This window comes from Sinocyclocheilus anshuiensis, unplaced genomic scaffold (assembly GCF_001515605.1).
Source record: "Sinocyclocheilus anshuiensis isolate Anshui unplaced genomic scaffold, SAMN03320099.WGS_v1.1 scaffold739, whole genome shotgun sequence".
NCBI lineage: Eukaryota > Metazoa > Chordata > Actinopteri > Cypriniformes > Cyprinidae > Sinocyclocheilus > Sinocyclocheilus anshuiensis.
The window spans coordinates 705,378-717,299 of record NW_015551105.1 but is presented as its reverse complement, the minus strand read 5'-3'; the positions used below and the strand labels follow the sequence as shown (position 1 = coordinate 717,299).

The window sequence follows — 11,922 nt, the reverse complement described above, 5'->3', positions numbered from 1 at the left end:
TCTAGAAAGTCCTCTGTTGATTTTCAAGAACTATCATTCTTTTATTGAAACATCAGTAATGTTTTCTGTTTGTTTAATATTTGTATTGTATTTATTCTGTTTTATTATATTTTATGATCTATCTCAGTGTTAATTTAGTATTATTTATCTACTATTATAGTATTTATTCATATTTGAATGAGCTTTTATTGTAACTTTTCGGGTTTCATTTTACTTTTTATATGAGCTTTAGTCATTTTGTTATGTGCTTTTGTCTTTTTTTGTTTTTGTATTTCTATTACCTTTAATTTATTTTTATTTCAGTTTTAGTTTTTATAATTTATATTTATAATTTAAGTATTATTAAGTTTTTAGCTAGTTTTAGTTAACAGTATACAGCACTTCTTTCTTGAATGTCATCTGTTGATTTTCACTATCTATCTATCTTTCTATCTATCTATCTATCTATCTATCTATCTATCTATCTATCTATCTCCTTTAATTCTGTCAATATAAATACATATACATATTTTAATATAATACATGTTTTAGTTTACATGCATTTAAATATTAACATTTTTTGAAAGTGTGCAGCATAAATACTAATGTGTATTTTAAAACAAAATTGTATTATTCTTTTTATTATAATACACACCATTAACAACACTTACAACATCATACAGTGGGGAAAATAAACATCATCATCATCATAGTATTAACAGGCTACATATACATGCTGTCTTCAAACATAGTTAAAAGACTATAATTTATATGCTTTGTTTTTTATAGGCATAAAAACTCAAAAAATACTTTCAATCTTTTAACCTTATATAAAAGTTTCTTTTCTCTGGCTTTTGGTTTTAATTTTATTATTACTATTCTTATTATATATGTCTTGTTTTATATATTTTAGTTTTGTTCTATACTTGTTACAAGTGCACGTCAAGTTGTTTGGCATGAATAAAGACAAATAATAATAATAACCTAAACTGACCATAAAAACATATAAATATAATAATAATAATAATAATATAAATATATCATACTGGTAAAAAAATGTATAGCCTGAATGCACTGTAAGTCACTTTGGATAAAAGCGTCTGCTAAATGCATAAATTATTATTATTATTATTATTAATAATAATAAATTATATAACCATTTTTTCGTTATTAACTGTGGTTAAGAGTTTAGCGACGGTGCCTATGGTTGCAGTTAGTTCTAGACAGTGTTGCCAAGACCGTTGTTTTACCGCGGAAATGGGCTACTTTAACACTGTTGCCGCGGGTTGAAGGCAGCGACCCCAATAACGTGGTATTTAGCCCTTGGAATGCGAATTTTACCAGGGGAACAACGCCAAAAAAAAACGTCTATTTTACCCCCCGCCCCGCCCCCCAGGAACGGGATTGGCCTAGTTTTGAGTAGCAATTGTGCGGGTTTAGTTGTGAAAACCTGGCAACCCTGGTTCTAGACTCTCGCGCAGCTCTGGAAAGTTCGAGTCGCTTCAGTTTCCAACGGCGGGCCGATCGTTTTATAAATATCTCGCACAGCTCGTCCGTGGACTTAAAAACTACAATTAACAAGCACGAACCGCCAAATATTCGCCGTGGATCACCAAATCCATTCCTAATCGCGATATTAATTCCATTTAGCCCTGCAGACGTCGAGTGATTAATCCAGTGATTTATGTGAAGGAAAGACCTCAGAAGACGGTCTGTGAGGAGAGTGGTTCTAAGTTATTTTTGAGGCCGTTTCGAAGGAAATATCCATTTAAAATCAAAGATGACTGCAGAAGAGGTGGTGAATGAAGGCTGCAGCATCTCCATCGAGGGTGAAGATATCACCCCGACGAAAGATGGAGGTGTTTTAAAGGTAAATGCTGCAGTGCCATGAGCCGCATTGACTCCATACGGGAGGTGTGACTGACTGAATGCATGTTAGAGTCAATATTTCTCTCTGTTAGCTCACATTACTGCAGTTCTAGCTGTTGTATGCACTAAAATGTGAATAAACGCTGCTAATTGGTTTCAAACACCGCCTGTTGTTAATTCTGCAGACAACTCTTACCCTGCATATGCAAATCTTTTTGACGTCATTCTACCTTCATAGCATTGCTAACGTTAGATCTTTTTAGCCAGCTTGTCCAGCTTAAAGGGACAGTTCACCCACCAAAATGAAGTTTTATCATAAGTTACTAATTAATGTCTAACCAAACTTATATGACTTACTTTTTTTTTATGTGGAACACAAAATGAGATGTTTTGCGGTTTGCAGCTCCGGTCACCATTCACTTTCATTGCAGTCTTGTCTAATACAACGAAAGCGAATGGTGACTGATATTGTCATAAGCTCTAAATGGTAAATTCGTGTTCCACAGACAAAAAAAAATAAAGTAATTCAGGTTTGGAACAACATGAGGGCAAATAAATGACGACAGAAATCTTATTTTTAGATGAACTTTAATTTTTCTTTAGTTGTGTTTCAATGTTGTAGTTTTATTTGTGTAGATTAACCATGTGTAATGTCAAGTAAACATTCAGATGTCATCTATTTTGAATTTATATACAAGTGACTTGTTTATGTAATGAACTGAGAGGCAGCCTATTCAATATGCACATGCAGGTCAGCATGTAATTTCAGGAAACTTCTCTCAGGTTAGTGTTTTCAGATGGAAACTGATTCAAACAGGAATTACTTGTTTGGGTAGTTGAACACTTTCAGTGTAATGCATTTGAGAAATTCATCTGAATGAGCTGTAATTATAATTTGCAATATGGCACACCTGTGCAATTTAAAAGTAATTTATTATATACAAATGTAGATGAATTCATTTGTTGTTTTCGGGTAACGTATCATAAATGTAAGCATTAGGCGTGAACATTTTTCTGTCTGCGCTCTTTGAAGATTGACAGATCACAGGTGTAGTGCAGTGTGACCAACAGATTGATGATTAATCTCGTTCTCTCTTCTACAGATGGTCAAGAAGGAGGGTACAGGCACTGAGTTGCCTATGACCGGTGATAAAGTATTTGTACACTATGTTGGAACACTGCTTGATGGCACGCAGTTCGACTCCAGCCGTGATCGAGGAGAGAAGTTCTCCTTTGAGCTGGGCAAAGGTGGGTGTTGTGAGTAAAGTGGGTTGAGTGTTTGTCTACCCTCTCTGATATTTAAACAGGTTGTTGACGCTGTAGTTTTATATAGAAATAACACCTGTTTAGGGTTGGGTATCGTTTGAATTTTATCGATTCCGATTCTTATCGATTCCTAGTTTCGATTCCAATAAGATAAAAAATCCAATATAAAAAAAATTAAGTCAAACATTTAGATGTCAAACATTTATTCTATTTTTTTACAAAGCATTCTGTTGCAGCTGAATAACACGAGCAAAAATCAGCAGCCTACAGAACACTGCAAGAGGAATTTTGCCTATGCTTTAAAAAAAAAATACCACAGCAAAAACAACTAGATTCATATAAATTTCAAATATTAAAGTGTTAAAGACAAGTAAACAGTCAGTAATAAGATAGGAACAAACAAATCAATTGGCAATATCATAAATAAATACAACTGAACAAAGTTTCAGGTACAGAAACTATAATTAAAAGTTTAAAAACACTGCATAGTTTTCTTTTCATAAATAAAATATAGATTAATCAATTAAAGTTATTAAATATATTCAGTCAAGGTCAGTGAATGATTTTCTTTTGTTCTTTGCTTAACATTAATGACAGGCAGCACGTTTATTAGGCTGCTGTCTCTTTAACACCGAACGCACGCAGATCTAAAAATACTGTACAACAATCTTTTCTACAGTGGAAATACACGGAACGGTTCGAGAACGGACACAAACCAGGAACCTGTACCGCGACCTCTGTTCTCTGTGCTCGCGCTTGCGCTTCGTGTGCGCTGCACTCAAACAGGGCGCAAGTTCTTTCCGTTCCTGCACTTAAATCGTTTTTAATTACATTAAAATGCGAACGCAGGAATCGTTAAGCAGAATCGAAATGCACGCGTCTTATCGAATACCCGGTTCTTGGAAATTTGGAACTGGGTCTAAAATGGAACTGGTTTTCGATAACCAACCCTACACCTGTTATGATTGCTTAAAGTAGCGATTTGATGTAAGTAGTGACAGATAATTTCTTACGTCTGTGATTACGTATTTTTGTAGGCTAACCTGGAAGTTGTCATCACCTTTGTTCCCTCGATGAAACCCCAATAGGATTTTTACGTTGGCTTTTGGAATATTGCAGAAAATAAGCACTGTGAATTAAAAAATTTTGAACCCTAAATACAATCGGCAGAAGTAAAAAGCTAAACATAGGCTATAAATACACATTAGCACACAGATACATTCTAATACAAACTACATCACGGTTTGAGTTAGAATAATTAGCAAAAGTACAGTTATAAACATGATGAGGCTGTAAAAGCGACTAGTGAGTAGATGAGTTTATCTGTGTTAAGTGTTAAGACACCTGTTAAAAAGTAACAGCTTAAAGGGGTCATATGATGTTGCTAAAAATAACATTATAGGCGTGGTTGACTCTTAACTTTTATAAAGAATATCTCTTTGGATTTGAGACTTTAGTCTTTGCAACTTTACAGATCTTCTTTATGCACCAAGAGCTTGTAACACTCCAGAGAAAAAGGAAAACTTGAAATCGCATCATATGACCCCTTTAAAGTAAAAGCTTTATAAAAATCAAAAACGTCAAAATATCTGGAGCTTGTGTTAACCACAGACCTTATTCAGGCATTTAACCAAAAACTCATTCAAAAATACATTGACCTTGGGATGATGGAAACCGGATGTGCAAAAATGCTAACTTATTTACAGGTTTTGGCCTACAAAAATACGTCATCCCTTTTGTGTTGTACGTTCGAGTGAAACAAATCATCAAACAAAGATGGATTTGACGAGAATTTGGTTCTGTGCATTGGTTGTTTATTGGATGGAGGCAGATCTGAACGCGAGCTTGCTGTTGATTGTAAGGAAGGGCTGGGGTTTAAATAGACTGAATGATTGGAGAAGATAGTCATTTCACTGAAACATCGATATATTGATTAAAAATGGTAAGGAAACATTTTTTTTAACATGCATGAATGAATCGTTCACAACATGCATTTAGAAAACATGAATTTCCATTTCATGCCAACTTTAAACCATCTTGAACTTAACCATGTGCAGTGTGGGAACTGCAGGGATTAGGGACAGATGTAGTTAGAAAATACAGAATAGATAAGACATTGTCTAACATGCAAGTCAACCATTTTAAACCATTGTTTGCTTTCTCACAGGTCAGGTGATCAAAGCATGGGACATCGGTGTGGCCACGATGAAGATTGGTGAGATCTGCCAACTGATTTGCAAACCTGAGTATGCCTATGGAGCTGCTGGCAGCCCACCCAAAATCCCACCCAACGCTACCCTTGTGTTCCAGGTGAGGTCCAGATGCATGTGAACAGGATATTCAGAATATTGTATTGTATAATAAAGAAAATTGTAAGGAGTTTGTGTATTGACGTGTCTATTTGTTTGTCTGGCAGGTGGAGTTGTTTGAGTTTCACGGGGAGGACATCACAGATGAAGAAGATAGTGGAATTATTCGCAGGATCATCACTAAGGGGAAGGGATACACAAAGCCTAATGAGGGTGCATCTGTGGAAGGTAAAACACTGCTCTTATTCCTCCAACAATCAATAAATGGAGAGCAATTCATCTACATGTCAGTCTGCAAGGGTCCACTAAATGAGTAAATCAAATGTTAACAGAAGAATGAAGCAAAACTGATTTAAAGAAACAGTTGACCCGAAAATTGCTTTCTCCAGTGCACTATTCCTTTAATCATTCTGTGTTAGTGCACTCTTTGCAGTAGTTAATCGTTCTATTTCTTTGGGTTAGTGTGGTTGGAGGGCTGTCACGAGGACCGCGTTTTCGACGAGCGTGAGCTGAAGTTTGAGGTGGGAGAAGGAGAGAGTTTGGGTCTGCCTCCAGGTGTGGAGAAAGCTCTGCAGGCTATGGAACAGGGAGAAGAGGCGCTCTTCACCATCAAACCAAAGTAAAGACACATTTCTTACAACTGCAAGCAGTGTCTGTTGATGTCCATGCTTTGTTCATTTATTTATGCGTGTGCATCAATCTTAGGTATGGCTTTGGAGCTGCTGGCAGCAACAAATTCAACATTCCACCTAATGCTACGCTGCAGTACAAAATCAAATTGAAAGCATTTGAGAAGGTCAGTGTGTGCTCCTAAATAAAAGCAGTGCACAGAGGAATTCACTCAGGAAAATACTCAGGATATTATGTTTTTGAGGTTAACATTTAGGGAACTTTTGGGTATGTAATATAACATTACTTGTTCCTTGATATAAGGTCATTGAATCCATCCCTAAAAACAACAATAATTTGTTATATGTTTTCTAGCTTTATTTTTTTCTTAAATCATGCTTTAAGATTAATTACAGTCTGTAAGTGATCAATTAAGCAGTAATGTCTGTACACGGTCATTGTCATGAATGGATATGAGCTTAATATGTTGTGTTCTCTCATACAGGCAAAAAAATCCTGGGAGATGAACACGACTGAGAAACTAGAACAGAGTGCCATCGTCAAAGAGAAAGGAACTCAGTATTTTAAGGTAGCAGAAATGTCATACACACTGACATGTTATTCATCCACTACGTCCCATTTTAATCTAATAGTACACTTTTAAAGGGGTCATATGATGCTGCTAAAAAGAACATTGTCAACAAAACTACAGTGAGACTAAAAGTTATGCCTTCTTTCTTTGCGTTAACATTTGGGCGGCGTTATGCAAATCTTCCCACATAGTGAGGTAGATATGTGGGGGCGTGTTAGAACGAGCCGTTTTAGGTAGGTGTGGCTGACTGAACTTTTATAAAGAATATCTCTTTGGATTTGAGACTTTAGTCTTTGCAACTTTACAGATCTTCTTTATGCACCAAGAGCTTGTAACACTCCAAAGAGAAAGGAAAAATTGAAATCGCATCATATGACCCCTTTAAGAATTGGAGTGTGTTTTCTGTGCACAGGAGGGGAAATACAAGCAGGCAGCCACGGAATACAAACGCATTGTGTCCTGGTTGGAGCACGAGTCTAGTATGCAGCCGGACGAGGAAGAGAAAGCCAAAGCTCTGCGATTGGCTGCTCATCTCAACCTAGCTATGTGCTACCTAAAGCTGCATGAACCAAATCCTGCCCTCGAGAACTGTGACAAGGTAGGAAATGAACAACATTATTAATGCTTGCACATGGTCATGCTTACACAGTCATATTTAAGGGCTGCAAAAGTTAATACATTAAGTTTATTAAACGTTAATAAATGACCCTTAAATTGTATTGCCTTTATTAAAATGGTTAATGAGCAAAAATTCATTCATTCATTCATGTAAATAAGCATTATTAGTTATTTTTGAATATTTTTATTTGGCTTTTTTATTTTAGTACTTGTTTATTTTGAATATTGTTGAGTACTTATTTATTGTTGAATATTCTATTTCAGTTACATTTCTAATTTCTGTTTACATTTTTTTCTAATGTTTGTGTTTTTCATCATCCTTAGCAAGTATAAAAGCAAAAAAAGGCATTGGACAGAGTTTCTCTTTATTGATATTCACTCTTGAATCCTAAATTGCAGGTTATATTAAAAAGAGACCAAACTGTTCTCATTTGTCCTGATTTCTTTTTGCTTTCTGTATTTTTGGTGTAAAGGCACTGGAGCTGGACGCAAATAACGAGAAGGCTTTGTTTAGGCGAGGAGAGTCATTGATTGTCATGAAGGAGTTTGACAGGGCGAGAGCAGACTTCCAGCACGTTACTCAGTTGTATCCAGCCAATAAGGCTGCGAAGAGCCAGATTGTGCTCTGCCAGAAACATATCAAAGAGCAACATGAGAAGGACAAACGCCTCTATGCCAACATGTTCCAGAAGTTTGCAGAGAGAGACGCCAAAGTAAGTGTCTACGGTTACTAGCTCTTAGTCACTGCACAAAAGATTTAAACACCAGATAGCTGTTGTCTTCTAACTAATGTTGTTGTTTTTTTTTGTGTGTGTTTTTTATTTTCCAGAAAGAGTCAGAACAAGAGAAGGAGCAGGAAAAGAAAGAGAATGGTAGTACAATAAAAATAGATGAAAACGGAGCCCAGGAACAAACCGCAGCATAATAGCGTGCTTGCGTGTGCGTCTGTATTATTTACTGTCTTCTGTGTTATGTTTTGTTTTTTAAGAGGTTTTTTTGTACCTTCTATAATATCTGTCCCCCTGAAGCGACTGTGTTTTTGCGAGTGAGGAAGCGTACTTGCTTTGGTTTCTAATCTAATGTAGCAAGTGGTTTGCTTTTGTACTGTGGCCAGACCCTTGTGGCCAGGTGTGCACTCGCATATGATTGCACATGTGTATGAATGTTTGTGCGCGATACTGTAAGGCAGCTAGTCGACCTGGCCATGTTCTCTGCTGCGTCTCTCTGAGATATGGTGGAAATAAAGCGAACTCGTTCTTTGTCTGTAGCCTGTACTGCAGCCTCTCGCATGGGCGCAATACCATCGCTGCTCCTTAGAAACTCTTGAGTTGCACTGCTGTACAATAAAGCGCTTTTCTGTCCTGTCACTAAACTTTATGCAAAGTGCATGGAAATGATCGCCAGGGCAAAAAAGACTTTTGATTTCTTTGACTTGTAAACATTTGATTTGTTCTTTTTCCTTTTTAAAAACATCTTTCCACTGTTAAGTTCTTCATGTTTAATGTGTCACAACTGGAAGCATTTCAATAGTGAATCTCTGCTGATGTCTTGCAAGCATTTTAGAGGAGAAACCATACACCTTTCTTGTGAAGAATCGTCTAGTTTGCGCTTTACTCATTTTCTGTGTGCAGCCTTTTTGGTGAGATGGTTCTAGTGGAGAAAATCATCAATATGGGCTGAGATGTTTGCTATTTTAAAATACAAGGTGAGAACATGAACCTAGAACTGCAGTCTGTTTTGCGTTTTGTCCCTTGCCTTTTCATCTTCTTGTGCACAAGATTCCCCATGATTTCTCCATAATCGCTCGTGCACACGGTAATCTGATGGTGAATTGTCATGGCAGAAGAGGCTCTGTGTGATAGAGGTCATGCAGGACAGGAGTACTGTAGTGTGGTTTGTGCGCGAAACCTACAGATAGTTATTTTCCCATGTCCTTGATGCACCTCTGATGTTGACTAGAACAATAAAACACTCCAAATCCTCCTGCTGTAGTGTCTGCTTTGTAGCATTTAGTACAGTGTGAAAGTAGTATAAAATTCGTCTGTCTCTGCAAAGATAAATTGTGAGCCAGTGGAATTCATAAAAGGAAATAGATGCACTGGATGACCCAGTGTTCTACTTCACAGTCAGATAAAATACAGAAAAACTACAGAAATGCTAGGCTAATAAGCTGAAGCAGCTATGCTGAAAACATGGTGTCCAAACCATTTTCACAGGGAAATTGCTACATTTCTCCAATTTCTCACATTTAATGTGTTACTTGAAATGACAAATGTGAAATTCTGAAGTAGAGAATAGTATTTTCTAATAAAACTTTATTTTTTTTATAACTTTGAACAATCTTTTTTTTTTTTCTTAACTGACATATTCAATAACCATAATTCTCATGGTCTTGGGCAACCTTGATGATTATGATCGTTTTAAAAGTGTGATTTATAGTCCTGGAAAAGTATTGGAAATTATTAAAAAAATTAAATGACATTTTTATAATAAATACATTTTTTTAATTTATATAAATTGACAAATTGTAAAATCAAATAGAAATTGTTATTAGTGGGTAAAAAAAAAATAAAAATCCAGACAAATATTACTGTAATCACAAATTTAATATATTACCACTCTGTAAGTAAAGTTTGAAAACTAGCAGCTTTGTCATTACACCAGAAGTGTCAGAAATATCCATTCAAATATTGTCTTTGACAGAAGGGGGAGCCTTGGAGTCAAAAAGGTTGAGCACCACTGCATTAGGCCAACTTGTTTTGATAGGTTTGTCTATGAAACCTTCACCAACTTCAATACCACAATCATGCAAACAGCTGTCATTAGATTGAGAAGGAAAAGACTAATTCAGAAATAACTGCCCAACTTTCAAATCAGAAAATGTATTAGCCAAGATGTACTTAACAAGGACTTTGCCTCGGAGGTTCTAAAAGAGTAAACATGCCAAGCATATGAGATATATAACATTTCATATACAATACAGCTGCAGGGTGCGTAAGAGTGCGTCTGTAGTGAGTAGAATAAATAGAGCAGGGGTATCAATCTCAGTTCCTGGTGGGCCGCAGCCCTGCAGAGTTTAGTTCCAACACACATAACTATGTAGTTTTCAAATAAGCCTGAAGGACTTGATTAGCCGGATCAGGTGCATTTAATTAGGGTAGAATAAACTGCAGGGCTGTGGCGTATAGAGTATATAGAGCAGGGTTCCTCAAATCTTGCCCTGGAGGGCCAATGCACTGCAGAGTTTAGCTCCAACCCTGATCAAACTCAGCTACCTGTGATTTTCTAATGATCCTGAAGACATTGATTAGCATGCTCAGGTGTGTTTGATTAGGTTTAGAGCTAAACTCTGCAGGAAAGTGGATCTCGTGGGCCAGATTTGAGGATCCCTGATATAGAGTATACACTATAAGTAGAGTCTAGCAGTAATAAAATAAGAATAAACGTGAAAAAAGCAAGTAGTGCATTGCTACACAACACAATGCAAGTTTTTTTTTTTAGTAAAGTGCATTTGCGTGGAACTTGAAACACTGACCAAATCAAACCCAATAGACAGTAAAACCTGAAATCACCTACAGTGTAGCGATCAGCCAACGGTCCACATAAGGAAATGGCTTAAATCACATACTACATAATGCCTAAATAATAATATACATCTCAGATGCACAAAGGTTTCTATGAGGGTTGGATTTGCACAATCTAAAAACAACAGAAGTCAATGAAAAGTCTCCATCCTGATTGTGGAAAACAAATTTTGTATGTGTGTTTTTCTTTATTACTAAATATGAATATGAACATGACAGTAAACATTGTCTGTATATTTAAAGACAAACACAACATGCAAAATAACAAAATGTTTGACCCAAATATGTAAACCAGGGGTATTAAAACATACTCCATTTTAATATATAAAAATAGCAAACTAAACATGTGAACAGTTACTGACACTCAGAAATTACTTAATTGAGGAGTATCTGTTTTAAATATATTTCATATAAAAAAAATAGCATTGCACACATTTTAAGGTTAAATAAAATATTGTAAACTACTATTACATAACCTAAATTAAACTCCTATATTTTTACATTACTGAAAATGCAAAGCTTCTCTAACGAAGCGTAATTTTATGTCACTGGCTTTGAAAACTTGAGATCTTCCCTCATGTCTGCCTGCAGTGTGTCACTTGGTAACACATTGGTCATTGGGGATGGTAAAGTCCCCAGGCAGATATGCTTGTTTGTCGGTGATGTATCTGCTAAGCTCATCTCTCTCTTTCTTTCATGTCTCGCATTCAAATGTGTGGCCCATGCCACATCTGCTGGAAACGCCATTGACACTGAAGACAAATAAACCTGCATGCAAAACAACCCGCAGCAACAGTATAGCGGGACATACAGGTTTATCCAGATCAGCTGTGCCGCACAACACATCCAAACATTTTCCTTTGTCCTCTATGGACTTTTAGGAGATCATCCCAGTTTCTTGTGAATTAGCATTTAAAAAAGAATAAATGCTTTTGTGGACAATAATAATGAACATTAACATTGTATAGCCAAATGAATGAGACAAAAAAAGTTTTTTTTTATCCCTTCTGCCTTTAATATTTAAACAAGTATTTTATCTATCTATCTATCTGTCTATCTGTCTATCTATCTATCTATCCAATATTTTTTAAATATT

The 11,922-nt window shown here is 36.1% G+C and overlaps 1 protein-coding gene across 1 annotated transcript; it reads left to right on the top strand.

Annotated features, from left to right (window-relative positions):
* Positions 1-1,418: 1,418 nt before the first annotated feature.
* On the top strand, positions 1,419-9,224 carry LOC107662895 (peptidyl-prolyl cis-trans isomerase FKBP4-like). Its single transcript, XM_016453024.1, has 10 exons — positions 1,419-1,849; positions 2,952-3,096; positions 5,282-5,424; positions 5,531-5,651; positions 5,886-6,042; positions 6,129-6,219; positions 6,538-6,621; positions 7,037-7,222; positions 7,716-7,955; positions 8,072-9,224. Exons 1-10 carry the CDS (start codon positions 1,760-1,762, stop codon positions 8,165-8,167), a joined length of 1,353 nt encoding a protein of 450 aa, XP_016308510.1. The 5' UTR covers positions 1,419-1,759; the 3' UTR covers positions 8,168-9,224.
* The last annotated feature ends 2,698 nt before the right edge of the window (positions 9,225-11,922 follow it).

What these genes read in the sequence shown, in the direction of transcription:
- LOC107662895 (XM_016453024.1), top strand. Translation starts at nt 1,760, where the DNA reads ATGACTGCAGAAGAGGTGGTGAATGAAGGCTGCAGCATCTCCATCGAG. An exon ending in CTCTTCACCATCAAACCAAA is followed by an intron (nt 6,043 to 6,128) that starts GTAAAGACACAT and finishes CATCAATCTTAG; the next exon opens with GTATGGCTTTGGAGCTGCTG. An exon ending in TTGCAGAGAGAGACGCCAAA is followed by an intron (nt 7,956 to 8,071) that starts GTAAGTGTCTAC and finishes TTTATTTTCCAG; the next exon opens with AAAGAGTCAGAACAAGAGAA.